The sequence below is a fragment of the Engystomops pustulosus genome, chromosome 11, assembly GCF_040894005.1.
Source record: "Engystomops pustulosus chromosome 11, aEngPut4.maternal, whole genome shotgun sequence".
Taxonomy (NCBI): domain Eukaryota; kingdom Metazoa; phylum Chordata; class Amphibia; order Anura; family Leptodactylidae; genus Engystomops; species Engystomops pustulosus.
The window spans coordinates 62534746-62550150 of NC_092421.1; the positions used below are offsets into that span (position 1 = coordinate 62534746).

The 15405-nt window shown below is 41.0% G+C and overlaps 1 protein-coding gene across 1 annotated transcript in view; it reads left to right on the plus strand.

Moving 5' to 3' along the window:
- COL17A1 (collagen type XVII alpha 1 chain) overlaps positions 1 to 15405 on the plus strand; it is a 36677-nt gene that overhangs the window by 12180 nt on the left and 9092 nt on the right. The window contains exons 12-37 of the mRNA XM_072131185.1: positions 1389 to 1496; positions 1579 to 1656; positions 1734 to 1892; positions 3131 to 3211; positions 3370 to 3408; positions 4515 to 4694; positions 5393 to 5587; positions 6054 to 6092; positions 6899 to 6925; positions 7502 to 7528; positions 7952 to 8014; positions 8143 to 8247; positions 8472 to 8534; positions 8818 to 8853; positions 10028 to 10081; positions 10763 to 10798; positions 10914 to 10949; positions 11102 to 11164; positions 12182 to 12217; positions 12322 to 12393; positions 13252 to 13278; positions 13823 to 13858; positions 13972 to 14004; positions 14246 to 14323; positions 14910 to 14945; positions 15066 to 15125. Of these exons, the coding sequence (XP_071987286.1) occupies positions 1389 to 1496; positions 1579 to 1656; positions 1734 to 1892; positions 3131 to 3211; positions 3370 to 3408; positions 4515 to 4694; positions 5393 to 5587; positions 6054 to 6092; positions 6899 to 6925; positions 7502 to 7528; positions 7952 to 8014; positions 8143 to 8247; positions 8472 to 8534; positions 8818 to 8853; positions 10028 to 10081; positions 10763 to 10798; positions 10914 to 10949; positions 11102 to 11164; positions 12182 to 12217; positions 12322 to 12393; positions 13252 to 13278; positions 13823 to 13858; positions 13972 to 14004; positions 14246 to 14323; positions 14910 to 14945; positions 15066 to 15125 (1767 nt within the window). The remainder of the gene's footprint in view (positions 1 to 1388; positions 1497 to 1578; positions 1657 to 1733; positions 1893 to 3130; positions 3212 to 3369; positions 3409 to 4514; positions 4695 to 5392; positions 5588 to 6053; positions 6093 to 6898; positions 6926 to 7501; positions 7529 to 7951; positions 8015 to 8142; positions 8248 to 8471; positions 8535 to 8817; positions 8854 to 10027; positions 10082 to 10762; positions 10799 to 10913; positions 10950 to 11101; positions 11165 to 12181; positions 12218 to 12321; positions 12394 to 13251; positions 13279 to 13822; positions 13859 to 13971; positions 14005 to 14245; positions 14324 to 14909; positions 14946 to 15065; positions 15126 to 15405) is intronic.

The following is a 15405-nucleotide window of genomic DNA, read 5'->3' on the forward strand; positions in this document are numbered from 1 at the left end:
CCTCAAACAACGGTGCATTAAGCCTGCCACGGGCCATGGGCTGTATGAATATTATGGCCCCTACAAGCCTGGAATCACTTCCTACATCTGGTACTAGAATCAGCTTCTTTGGGGAATGGAGGATGAGTCCTTTCTGCCTGTTATCTGCAGTTTCAGGACCTTTTGAGGACTTTCAAAGGTCCTGAAATTGCTCTTGTTTACATGTCTATTGAGAGCAGGAACAGACGGATGAGTATTTCATGGGAAACATCCTTTTCTATATAAAATTTAGTGGATTTTTTGGGGTGGCCATTGGCCCCCTATAAGGCTTGGGCCCAGTGCTACCACCCAAACTGCCTATATTATAATCCACTACTTTCCTCAGCTACTTATGTTTCATTGCAAGACCTCCATTAATAAGTTGAAAAAAGGTATAGAAAGCAAATTTATTTCTGGAGGACTTGGTGATTTCAATGTACATCATACTAAATTACATGTACATACTAAATTTCCCCTGTGGGGGTGCTGCAGGGGAAATGAGCACTTGCTGATCGGTTTGTCCACAAGTTATCAATGGTGTTCCATGCAGCAAGTCCCTGTGTGATAGACTTTGTCTTTGTTACAAAATTCATTGTCCAAAACAGACATCCTCCTTAGAGCTGTTTGCGGGCTACAAGTACAGATACCATATCCGTAGAATATCATTCAATAGTATAACACAGAGATGGCACTCACCAAGAGACTGTATCTGTATCTGTACCCAATTCATTAGAATGGAAGCTTAGCTGCAGTGACCCGGTTCAGCCACTACACTGAGATTGTACTGTACCTGTCTGTTTCCTGGGTGTTGGGCCCTCCCCAAAATTATGTTAAGGTTTATAGTTTAGTATAGTTAGTTTATATAAGTTAAGTCCACATTACCTGGGGGGAGGGGGCAGCTGCAGCCTATGTGTGCCTGTGTCAGTCTCTTCCACACTCATGCAGCTTCCTCACTCCTCCCCACTTTCTGTCATGTGCATTGAGCAGCCAGGGGAGGGAGGGAGATGATGTGGAGGAGAGGAAGAATACATGATTCATGATACATGAGACACAGGCGCACACAGGCTGCAGCTGCCCCTCCCAGAGGACTCACCACATGGTGCTGGCAGGGACCCAGGTAATGTGAATTAGACTTATATAAAGTATTGACAAAGGAATTTTTCAAAATCCCCAGCTAGCAATGACATTCCAGGTGACAGGTTTGCTTTAAAGAGAAATTCAACGACATAAAAGTAAAAACTTACTGTTAATTTTTTGACACCATAAAGTGACACATATAAATATGATGGTGATGTGTTTATAAAATTACCTTCTTTGGTATATTTTACTAATTGCAAATGGAATCTAACATTGTTTTTGTATTTTTGCAGTATTTGGTATGCAAAACAATTTGGCCCCATTATCCTCCCAAATGACGGCAGCAGGAGTGGCTGCAGCACCTATGGTCAATAGCTCCGCAGCAGCTATGCAGTCTGCAGGTCAGTGTGCAACCTACAATGAGTGGCCTTATTCCAGTACAAGCCCTCATATGTATACTTATCATCTTTGTATGTCTCCCAGGATATGGAGTACAGAAAAATGTCACCCACAACACCCAGAGTGCTGGTGGAGTAACTGGTGGTATCTCCTCTTCAACTGGTGAGCACCTATATGGTTCCTATATAGAAAGATATTCTAAATTCTTCCATACTAATGTGTTTTTCTGTTTTTTGCAGTTACGACCACTAAAACCCAAGGGGAGGATATCCTCAGTAAAGATTACAAGTTCCTTCTGCTGGAGAAAGAAAAAGCCCCAACAAAGAAGGAAGGAGATGTGCTGATCATGTCTAAGGACAGTGGCAAGGTCTTCACAGCTTCTTCTGGTGGCAGCTCAGGTATGCAGCGGTGTCCTGTCCATTCTGTCCTAAAATGTGGGATGTTAGACCCTTTGAAGTCTTTTTCGAAGGACTCGAGAACCCATCATTGTCTTGGGTTGTTCGACATGAGTTTGTATCAAGTTCAATAACTCTGCCGATGAGCAGGAGGAGCTGAGCAGATTGTACATAGTGTCCTATCTGCAGGCAGCATGATATAGAGCAGGAGAAGCTGAGCAGATTGTACATAGTGTCCTATCTGCAGGCAGCTCGTTATAGAGCAGGAGGAGCTGAGCAGATTGTACATAGTGTCCTATCTGCAGGCAGCTCGTTATAGAGCAAGAAGAGTTGAGCAGATTGTTTATAGTGTCCTATCAGCAGGCAGCTCGTTATAGAGCAGGAGGAGCTGAGCAAATTGTACATAGTGTCCTATCTGCAGGCAGCATGTTATAGAGCAGGAGGAGCTGAGCAGATTGTACATAGTGTCCTATCTGCAGGCAGCATGTTATAGAGCAGAAGGAGCGGAGCAGATTGTACATAGTGTCCTATCTGCAGGCAGCATGTTATAGAGCAGGAGGAGCTGAGCAGATTGTACATAGTGTCCTATCTGCAGGCAGCATGTTATAGAGCAAGAAGAACTGAGCAGATTGTACAGAATGTCCTATCTGCAGGCAGCATGTTATAGAGCAGGAGGAGCTGAGCAGATTGTACATAGTGTCTTATCTGCAGGCAGTATGTTATAGAGCAGGAGGAGCTGAGCAGATTGTACATAGTGTCCTATCTGCAGGCAGCATGTTATAGAGCAGGAGGAGCTGAGCAGATTGTACATAGTGTCCTATCTGCAGGCAGCATGTTATAGAGCAGGAGGAGCGGAGCAGATTGTACATAGTGTCCTATCTGCAGGCAGCATGTTATAGAGCAGGAGGAGCTGAGCAGATTGTACATAGTGTCCTATCTGCAGGCAGCATGTTATAGAGCAAGAAGAACTGAGCAGATTGTACAGAATGTCCTATCTGCAGGCAGCATGTTATAGAGCAGGAGGAGCTGAGCAGATTGTACATAGTGTCTTATCTGCAGGCAGTATGTTATAGAGCAGGAGTAGCTGAGCAGATTGTACATAGTGTCCTATCTGCAGGCAGCATGTTATAGAGCAGGAGGAGCTGAGCAGATTGTACATAGTGTCTTATCTGCAGGCAGTATGTTATATAGCACATAAACACATGGGAAAGTCAGTCCATATTTATGGTTGCCTCCCTTAGGTTCATATGGTGAAGAATCCCTAAAGAAAGAAAAACAAGCAACAACTAGTGTGGAAACAACATACAAAACAGAAGCCAATGGTAAGTAATACAGCAGGGCATAATACATACTATAATGTTATCCATAATATAATCTGTAATATTAGGTATAACACAAACTATAATATTGTGTATAATAAACTCTATAATACATAATACACACAATAATCCTTAATACTAACTATAATATTATCTTTAAGGTGGTTTAAAAGCAACAAGAGAGAAAGCCACATATGCAGGTAATGAATTTATTAACAGTAAAATATATATATGTTTAAATGGAATAATTTATTACTGTCCTTGTATAGACTTTAGGTGCCCATACTGGATATTAACAGGGCTGGCCAAATAATATATGCAAATAGGCTGATAACACTATGTCCCAACAGATGGTTTTAAAGTAAAAAGTCCAATTTAACCACCTAAGTATTGCAGCAGCCGTAGTCCAATCTTCGCATATAGGAAACATGCAAGCTCTGCCGGATTAGGGTTGGGGACCAATTTGACATGCTTTGTGCAGCGCTGCGTAATATGTGTGCACTATATATATAAAGAATAATAATTATTTATATAGCGCACATAGATAACACAGCGCTGCACAAAGCATGTCAAATTGGTCCCTGTCCCCATGGGGCTCACAATCTAAACAACCTAACAGTATGTTTTGGAGTGTGGGAGGAAACTAGAGGATCAGGAGAAAACCCACACAAACACGGAGAGAACATACAAACTCTTTGCAAATGTTGCCCTGGGTGGGATTCGAGCCCAGGACCCCAGCGCTGCAAGGCTGTAGTGCTACTTACTCAGCCACCGAGCCAGCCTAAAGAATTATTATTATTATTATTATTATTATTAGTTGTATGTTGATGAGAAAGAGTAGCTGTCATTTGAGTCAGTGTTCATCTAGCAACTATCGATGTCTATGGGCACATACAATGAGAGTATAGCTTTATATTGGCTAATTCCGATGACCTTGTATTTTGGGTCTCCAAAGCTATTTATACTGTGGAGCCACACATGGACCACGTTACTGTATTGTAACGTTATTGTATCCCAGGCAATACGTTACTGTATTGCCTGGGATAATCTCCAAATAGGAATCTCATAGCACGGCATGACTTTGTATGACATTTCTCATGTTATCAGTGGTATATTAAGGCACCGCAATGGGTACTATTTTAAGGCCAGATACAACTCATTGATATACAAACTGCTTATGCTTGTGTGCATGATTGCTACCACTTTGGAGGTGTAATAATGGTCATTTTGGATGTAAGTGTATCCTTTTTGCTACATAAAGAGGTATTGTTCTGTAATCTAATTTATAATTCAATGTTTTGCACAGAAATACACCGCGCTGATGGCTTAAAGGCAGGAGCTGATCATTACGTGGAGAGAAGAGATGGTGGAGCTGATGCCGTCTGCGGACCATGCGGTTCTTGCTGTAAATGGTGGATGTGGACCCTAGGACTGATTCTGGGTCTACTCTTCCTTCTGGGATTGCTCTTTGGACTCATCTCATTGTGTAAGACATCCTGTCTATGTTTCGGGACCTCTTATTGATCCTGAAGTGTCTGTTTTAGGAAATATTTTTTTATGTATCCCAATCATGCATTTCTAGGGGGAACAATATAGGAATGATACAAAATTCTAAGGACTCTAAGAATTAAAGATTATGTAATTAAAAGAAATCTACTATCAAAATCAAACCAGGGACATCATGATAAACTAATAAATAGTTTACTGTGTGCTAAACTTCTTTTATTTGTTATCCACGGCCTCCTTTCTTCTAAAATTGACTTTAAATATGTTAATGAGCCAGAAGGGCTACTAGGGGTGTTACAAGAGCACCCTTGTGCTTCAGATTCACAAGCTGTTACACTGTGCAGGAGCACTCCCCCCTCCCACTGTGTTCTGAAACTTTCTCTGCTGGAGAGATTACAGCATGGAGAGGGAGGGGGAAGTGCCGAATTTGCAGAGAGGGAGGGGGAGCTGTGTAACAGTCTGTGAAGCAACCCACTGGTGGTTTCTGCTAATAATTCCCTCCAGGCTCATAAGCAAAATTTTAAAAGTTGATTTTAGAAGGAAGGAGGCCTTGGGTAACACATTTAGGAAGATTACCACAGTCATTGTGCCAGGATCTATGAGTTCCTGGTTTATCATGATGGATTTTGATGGTAGATTTCCTTTAATATATCAGATATTGTGCATTATGTAATACAGGGCAGGACGTCAAGAACTTGAAGGAGAGAGTGGACAATATGCAGGGATCCCGGATAGGACGCTTAGAAGCGCTCCCCCCAGAACTCGCAGCCTCCAGCGCTGGTGTTAATTATGCCTCCTCCATTGATGCATCAAGCAACGACCAAAGGGAGTCCCTATGGCTATTCATAAAGGAAAGGATGTCAACAGAGAGAGGTAATGCTTTATGTTAACATTGATAACCCTGATCAATATTTGGAGATGCCTATTAAAATTACGTAAGTAGCAAAATTGAGTTTGTCATTTGGCTCCGCTCAGCTTTACATAACAGTAAGTTATATAGAAAGTTACCTGGGGTTTTCCTGTTGAGTTCTTGAGTTGTCATCTTGAGTTAAAAAGAGGAAAAAAAAGCAGCAGACACATTCAGCCCATGTACCGTACCAAATTATTCATATTATTTTTAATAAATATGATTTAGTATTATTTTCCTCGATCATCCTATAGTAATTACCCTCCATCCCCCTCGCTACATGTATTATTACATGACATTGGTGATCCATAAAAATCAGACTAATCTAAGCTCCCAGGCAACACAGAGGGGAAATTCTGAATTTTCTCAACCTAATATGACTGATATTCTGATTTGAACCCTTCTTGATTTGAGATTTTTCTTCTACTATAGGAACATTCGTTGGTCAAAAAGGCGAACCAGGAGCTAAAGGTAAAATACAATGAGTCAAACAAGCTAAATGTTTTCTTAGTGGATAGATAGTGTTTGTAGGTGTAATGTATCCTAATTTGGAGGTACCACCATATTAATAGAGAACTTAATAAGTACATGCGAAAGTAGTCAAAACTTATGTGTGTCCATTTACAATATAACCACTAGGTGGCGCTAAGGCAGAGAGTCACCAATGATCATAAATCACTGTGCAAAAAAATGGCATTTGCAAATTCTGTATAAGAGTCTTCAAGGAGTTTGATTTATTTAAGAAAAGTAAAATCTCCACACAAAAGATGATCATTTCCTGATATATTTAGTGATTTATCGCTTGCCGTTAGGTGGATCAATAGGATCAATGAGGATAGCTCTTTTTTTATCACTTTTATTCTTGTAATATGTACATTTTGTGAAGAGGCTACTGGGGCGTGGAGTAGCTGGATCTGTGGTTTCACGGCGTGGCTACTCCACAACCCAGGTGCCTCCTTGTTCCTCCTACCTGAAATCGTCCGACGAACCTGCCGCTTGCGCATCCGATCTACCTTTATAGGTAGATTCGTGGTGGTAGGTTCCCTTTAAGTAAAATTCTTAGTAAACCTAAAGACCTATTTTTTATTTTTTTTTAAATCCCTGATACAAACGATAGGTCTTCAGCCTATAAAAAATATAGAGACATCATCTATTCACAGGCAGCAAGCGTTTCTATTGAAATTGTGGAAAATTGAAATGCAAAGTATAGGAAAGCTTTCTATAGTGATACATCTTCTTCTGCTTACCTGTAAACGTTTTCTTGTGTTGATTTTCAGGTGACACGGGATTGCAAGGAGAAAAAGGTAAGAAATCTGATTCATTTCATCTGCTATAACCTGTTGATTACAATGAAAAGTCCTTAATATTTGGGGTAGATGATCATGTGGGCCAGAGGCATCAGTCATGGTCGGCCACAGCTTTGTGAAAACATGTCCCGTTGTATGGGGGACACCTACCTGCATGGAGCTAAATCTAGGGCAAGCATGCACAGACCCCTCACTTTCCGAAATTTTGTTACACACATGTCCCAAAATGATGCATGTGACCGTTTTTTGTCAAGGAAACAAATATGGGCAGTGAGCAACTAATAAAAAATTTGTGCCAAGAATCCCTTAAACTCATTCCACAAAAAACAAGACCCCACTCAAAAAAAAAAATACAAAGGTTCTGACTTTTGGAATTCCCTGATGAAAACTTCCAGCCACAATAGGCTAAATATTAATAAAAAGTAAACATCCTTTGTATCTTAATGAAATAATAAGGGTGAAGTGCTGCATAAACTTTAGACTGACCCATTAGAAGTTTCCTTCAGAAGACAGTGCCATAGATATTGACGTTTTACAATCGGTAATAAATTCATTTTTGTTCTTCTTAAACAGGTGACAGAGGATATCCAGGTCCCCAAGGTAAGGAGCAAAAATTGGAGAAATAATCTTTCTACACCTGGGTAACATTTTGGACATACCATCACACATGCACTGTAGCACCTTAAAGGGATTCTTAGCCCAGTACCCACAGGAACAGGGGTACACTATTTGATGCTGCTCTATTCAATACTATGGGAGATTAAAAAAATTGCTAAGCACAACGCTCAGGTATCTCCAGCGCTCTCATGGACTCATGGAGGGGAGATTTATCTGAAGTGTCTGAGAGCACAACTGTTCAAGTTCAACCAATCAGAGTTCAGCTTACATTTTCCCACAGCTGTTTATAAAATTAAAACACAAAAGGGGACCCTAGGGCCCCAGGTTAAGGAACACGATTTTCCATTTTTTCTTCTGCTTTTTTTGTGGACAATAATATGATTTTCACATCTTTTAATCCTATAGGAACTCCAGGTCTTATTGGTCATCCAGGAGCAGAGGGACCAAAGGGTCAGAAAGGCAGCCCAGGTGAGGAGGGGGGCGCAGAGACTAAACCCAAAAAATTATAATAATAGCGTTTACGGAGTAACCAGATGTGGTTATATCTGTACACTATGGTATGATGAAACTGATGCCCATAACCATGGCTTTTATAGGTGATACTGGTATCGAGGGTCCACCTGGACAGAGAGGAAGAGACGGTACAGCTGGGCCTCGTGGTGAACCCGGACCCCCTGGAGTTGGGGAGAAGGGAGACAGAGGTATAATATTATCTATATCTGTATGTTTATGTATAAAGGTCTATAAATGTGTGTAAAAATATGAGTGTAACATGTACATTTTTAAGGGGGCCCCATTCAGAAGTCTGCTATGGGCCCCGTCCTCTCCTAGTTACGCCCCTGCAGCATGTACAATGTATTTGCACAGTGGGCCTTTATGTCTTGTATGAATGTCTTTATTCACACGTCATGTATTTGTTGCACAGGTACGCCAGGTGAGCCAGGTCTGCCAGGATCTGCCGGTATTCCAGGACAAATGGGACTTAAAGGTAAGAGATATGTAGTATATAGACACCTGGGGGAGATTGGCAGCCAATCAGAGTTCAGCTTTAATATTATAAACAGCTGTGGGGAAATGAAAGCTGAGCTCCGATTCGTTGCCTTGAGCATCTAGAACAGTTTTGCTCTAAGGGACTTCTGAAAAATCTCCTCTATGTATATATAATAATCATAATTGTAGAAGTAGAACTTCTGCAGATGTATAACATTATTTTTGCAGTCTTTATGACAATGTCTTGCCCATAAGTTTAGCTAATATTTTGTCATTTGCAGGTGCAATGGGTCTTCAAGGTCCTCAGGGACTTCCAGGTATGTAACTTTTTTTTCTGAGACAGAACTCTAAATCCCCTATATAAGACTGAAGGACATACTTTTGACTATGGGAATTCACCACTAGAGGGCGTTCTGTCTGGGTACAGGTCCCTCCATACAGTTCTAGCTGTGCCCAAGTAGGAAACTTCTCCGTTAAATTCACACAATTGACTCGGCACTTCAATATGCTCGAACTAAGAATGTTCTTGTATTATATTATACAAGAACATTGTACATTGATTGCAAGAAAATTGATTGCAATCCACAAAAAATATTGCGGCATTGCGGCCTAGATTGACCTCATTTAGGCACTGAAGTCCCAAACCTCTAAGCTCCCACCTTAAGGAAACAATGGGGCAGATTTACTTACCCGGTCCGTTCGCGATCCAGCGGCGCGTTCTCTGCGCTGGATTCGGGTCCGGTCGGGATTCATCAAAGCAGTTCCTCCGACGTCCACCAGGTGGCGCTGCTGCGCTGAAGTCCGCTGGAATGCCTCGAAATACACCGGCCTATCCAGGATGAAGGTGAGTGAAATTTTCGTGACACAAATTTTTTTTTAAATGCGGCGGTTTTTCCGAATCTGTCGGGTTTTCGTTCGGCCACGCCCCCCGATTTCCGTCGCGCGCATGCCGGCGCCGATGCGCCACAATCCGATCGCGTGCGCCAAAAACCCGGGGCAATTCAGGTACAATCGGCGCAAATCGGAAATATTCGGGTAACACGTCGGGAAAACGCGAATCGGGCCCTTAGTAAATGACCCCCAATGTGTGTAGGGTCTGGGACCTCAGTGTCTAAAGAAGGTTTATCCAGACCAAAATGTTGCAATGTTCACCACCAGAGGGAGCTGTTGCACACCATTGGAAACCGTATTCATTACACTCTTGAGCTCCCCCTAATGGTGATTATTAGAGGTTAAATTACTATAAAGATATTTATTAACTTAGATAAAAAAAATAAACACTGGACAACCTTTAAATACCGAGTCACTACATAAAATGCTTTCTGAATCCTTTCAGCGGCAATACTAACATATTAACATAGAAGAGACAGCAGCACTAACATGGTCACTGTGATCCCTTTAAACATATGATTGTTCTTGGTGCCAAGCACTGAACGATCACATTAGAGAGTTCAATAACCCCTTTAATAATTATGTTTTCTTTTTCGTAAGGTACCCCTGGTCAGCAAGGTTTTAGAGGAGAAGCTGGATCACCAGGACCTAAAGGTAAGAAAGATAAAACCTGCCCATTTCTGCACAAAAAATTGGTCTTTTAAAGGGGTCGTCAGCTTCCATATAGCATAAAAGGAGAAATAAAACGGACACTGAAAAAATGCATGTTTTAAGGAGGAGGTCTACTCAGAGAGTTGGTCTTTTTTGGAAAAGTTGCACTATACATATACTCAATATATATACATCATTTATTTTATTTTGGCTGTCCAATAACAAAATTGTGGTTAATTATTAATTATTTTTAGAAAATATAATTACTAATCACAGAAAGCTAAAAAAAAAAAACCTAGTAAAAAGTAAAAATATATACAGTATTTTTCGGACTATAAGAAGCACCAGATTATAAGCGCACCGTCAATAAATGCCTGCTAAAACGTCTAGGTTCATATATAAGGCGCACCTGATTATAAGGATGAATAACCAGCAGGTGGCAGACCTCTGCACAGTTCATGGAAGCTGTTGTCTGTAAGTACGGTTCATATATAAGGCGCACCTTTGATTTCTGAGAAAGTCAAAGAATTTTTTTGTGCGCTTATAGTCCAAAAAATTACGGTAGTAATTTTAATAAATCTGGTTTTATTGATTTGAAAAATATCACCTCAATGTTACAAGCAATAAGTTGTAAACTTTTACAATATTCCTGTTATCACTGACCCTTCTTCTCGTATCTGTCAGGTGACAAAGGATCTGTTGGACCACCCGGAAATAAAGGTAGAGATAGCGTATAACTTGCTGCTATAAAGTGGCATAGATTACAGTATATAGTTGTTTCTTGTATTATTCTGCCTCGGACATATGGTAATCCTGTATGATGATTACATTCTAGGTGACACCGGTGACAAGGGAGCCCGCGGACTTACAGGTCAGTACCAGAGACAGTCGGGGGGGGGGGGCTTCATTATGTTATTGTATTGTGCATGAGCAATGTCTATAGTTCTCCCAATTTATAGACAGTCGAAGACTGGATGTAGATTTCCCCTCTGCTTAACTTTGACCTTTGTTTCTTATTTGCAGGAGATCCAGGACCAAGAGGATTACCAGGACCCACCGGAGAACCAGGCGCTAAAGGATCAGCAGGTGAGAAATGTTATATTAATACTGCATTATTAATACTGCATCTACCAAACCTATTAAAAAGAATGTTGTGAAAAACTGCAGTTTTAAAATTAACCACTAGGGGTTGTTGTCCAGAATTATTAAAAAAATAACCTCATCCAGGGACAGCTGCAGGTTGCAGTAGGCCACTGGGCGACAGACCCAGTGGGGCTCTTTGCACGGAACTGAGGTGGCGGAACTATACATTGAGAAAAGTTTATCATCCCAAACAGCCTCCTCGTGGATTATTTTTTATAAAGCCACCACATAGGCTGCTTGGGACTGAGAATGGGTCATATGGACCCCTCCAGCAGCTCTAGGCACTTGCCCAGGTATGCCTGGCTGCACCCATCCACAGGTTGTGTGGTGTTGCTGCTTAGCATCATTTGCTTCTATTAAGCACAGCTGCAATACCGGGTTAAACCACGGTCAGATGTGGCGCTGTTTGTAAAAGTAAAGCTGCCATGTTTATTCTTATCTTAGAAAACCCCTTAATTACACTCAGAGTTCAGAATGTAGAAAGTAGACCTGAAGCTGGTTAGTGGTATACGGAGAAGTTAGTAATTTCACTACCCAACTCCAGATACCGATTAAATTGTTAATGAAGTCATATAAAAATAATATATAGGTGTAATAATAGGTGTTGAGGGTTTTTTCACAGTCTGTGTGCCACGTATTGTATAGTGGCTGTAGTTGGTATTGCAGTTTAAATCCATTCACTTAAATGAGCTGCAGACAAGCCATGACAGCGGCCCTAACTGGAGCTGAATATTGTGGGTGCCAGGTGTCCTCCTGATGGGTGCCCTCCTGATATTGATGACCCATACTTAGGATGGATAGTCACGGAATATCCCTTTAACACTTTTGCAATAATTATCATGTTTTCATGCCAAGCTACCTACCGGCATTGGCATTGCATTGTGAGGATGTTGGTCTTTACAATGGACAACGGATCAGAAACATATTTAATGCATCTGCCTTGACTCTGTTTTTCTTCAGGACCTCCTGGGCCGGATGGACTTCAAGGACAACGAGGTAAATGACGCACGACAAAAACTTATCTTATATACATCATGGAGGATTACCCAGATTAATGTAATACAAATGCTATTATTAATCAATAATGCATGTGATTTTAGGTGAACAAGGTCCAGTTGGACAATCAGGACCGAGAGGCCCACCAGGACCTTCAGGAGACCCAGGCATACCAGGTAACGTTACGAATTAACACTGTTACATAATGACACTGACCAATTACTGGTTCCCACAAGTTCAGCACGGTGGCTCAGTGGATAGCACTTCAGCCTTGCAGCGCTGGGGACCTGGATTCTAGTCCCAGGGTCAACATCTACAAAGAGTTTGTATGTTCTCTCCGTGTGTGCTTGGGTTTCCTCCCACATTCCAAGACATACTGGTAGGTTGATTAGATTGTGAGCCCCATTGGTGACAGGGACTAATTTGACATGCTTTGTGCAGCGCTGCGTAATCTGTGTGCGCTATATAAATAAAGGAAATATTATTAATTATTATTATTAAGTTCAAGCCCCTCCTCCTGTACAGGTTATAGTCTCCACCCATTTCCGCTAGAATATAATGATCACATATTGTACAGTCCAAACATCAAAGATGCAAGAGTCATCACATACTAAACATAGAATAGAATACATTGACTATTCTGAAAGTGGACAATCCCTTGAAGGATGAAGGAACCTATAAGTAAAATGGATGCATCTTGCTCCTTACATCAGTATTGGGTAGGATGCCCTTATGACATCTCATATCCACATAAGGATGATTTGCAGGGCCTTCGGCATAGACCATGTGATGGGCACACGTAGCATAAAAAGTCACAGAAAGTTTAAAGTCTAAATAATTCATTTATTGCCGAGACTCACAAAACACGTGGTATCCAGTTCCACATAATCCTTTCAGTTTACTTGTCTTTTGTATTATTCATCAAGTGAAAGCAAATCCTCTTAGAAAGTTGCTCTCCCTGGCACAATGGTTACGCTTCGGTGTAGTTACATAAACTGATAGATTCAATTACCTTGTTTATGCTTTATTTTTAGGACTTCCCGGAGCGCAAGGCCCACCAGGTAATATAACTCAGTCTATTGTGTTATCCCTGTGCAAAGAAACATACCAGACCCCGGCACCCAAAAACTGCTCCCCCAACTGCAGTGCATTGCAGTGCCCTTTACTCTAAATAATGCATGGAGGGCATCGGACTGTCATGGAAGGGGTCATTGTAAACTAGAAGACGTCTGCTTATGTATCTGCATGGCCACTGCAGGAAAAATCACAAAAAAAAAATCACAGTTATCATCTGATTCAGTACAAAAAGGCCTAATCCCTTTAAGAGTTCTGAACCCAAAATAAAAAGCATCTAAAGTACTTAATTTTATCATAAGGCATCCAGATTCACATATATGTAAGATCAGAAACTCACCCTCAGCCGTCAGAAACAAGTTATTGAAACTACAGCAGTGCCCCCGCAGGACAAATGTAGTATTACACAGTTATCATTGAAATCAATAAGTTTTGCATTGAATAAGTGTCTGCTTTTTTTCGGAGTGAGAGACTTTCTTTGTAATCGTTAATGTAAATTGTCTCCAATTGTGATATTTCTGCTTATTTTAGGACCACCTGGTAACCCAGGAAGAGCAGGAGCTAAAGGTGAAGAGAATTGACCATATATTTGATGCATTGTCGCCATTGAATTGGATCCTTGTATATAATAAACTTGTGATCAAGTAATTAATTATTGATTTTCTGCCTTTTTTTTATAGGTGATCCTGGCGATCCTGGAAGAGTCTCCTCAGGTGTGTAATCAGAATAAGGGCAGCGCCTGGATATTCACATCCCCTAGTGCAACGCCTGAAGGGTCAAAGCGGCCCTACAGAATAAAAGAGGGTCCTCCGTAGGGCACGGACTCTAAATAATTATTTAGTCTGGCAAAATACAACCCAATCTTTTTTTTTTTTGGTGGGCCAAAATGTGGCGCTGATGGATAGATAGGTAGATAGATAGATTATTTATGAAATATTCTGTATATTTTTATAGATGGTGTTTCCTATTCCGTCCCTGGACCACCCGGACCCCCAGGCGCTGTTGGACAACCAGGTTCACCAGGAATCCCAGGTATGATAATTTATAAGCGTTGACATTATAATATGGGTGGTTTAGGTAGCAGCTTGGAGCACAAGACTTCTAGGGGGGACCATAGCCACCGAAACAACAACCAGGTGTGACCATACCTAATAGTGATAATAAAGAGAAGGACCTCAAGCCATGAAATCCTCATACCTGTGTTCTTGCTCTCAACACCTATATATACAAGTCCTCTTTGAGGATCTTAGAAGGTCCACCACGGGTCCTTAAACTGCAGAACTGCACCAGACAGAAGGGGCCTGTATCCCCTTATATCAAGTATCTTGGTTCTGGTACTGTATGTTAGTAAATGTAATTTTAAAAAGTAGACTTTTAGGGGGGGCCAAAATGTTCATACAGACTAAGGCCAGTGGCCAAGTCCGCCTCTGAATGTAAGATACCAGATTGGCCTAATATACATTTTATACAGACATCCCATTCCATAATTTGTAACAAACCAAGTGCTAAACCAAGGGTCTTGAAAACGAGATGGGGGGGGGGGGCTGTATTTTAATAAATAGATTGTGGCACCATCTTTAATGTTTTATCTGAAAACTTTTTTCTGTGTTTCTTTTAGGTCCTGTCGGTCCGTCCGGTCTTCCAGGAACACCAGGTAAAAAAAAATCTTATTGCAAAGTTGGATTGATCAGTGGGAAAATTGTTTCAGAAATGGGGGACAAAATTAATCTATTGTTTGCTTGTAAAAGTAAAAAATAATTTCTCTTACTCCCAGGTGCCAAAGGAGCCAGAGGAGAACCCGGAGAACCTGGAGTTTCATATGCAAGATCCGAGGGTAAGTTCTTGTAATCTTAAATTGGACTTACAACTAAGGGCCTTGATGGTTGATGGGTCATCACTTGGTTTAGAAACAGAATTGATTGTCCTATAAAGCTTTACCCATTTTCTGGCCTTCTAAATTTGCCACCCAAAATTTTGGTAATTTTTATATTTTTATATTTTGCATTCAGGAACATAGCATATGTCACTGAATCGTATTGCCCATACTTACGGCAACATAATCTTGCTGACTGTTTCCTTTAAGAAGCAATTACATATACAGTATACAAATAAAT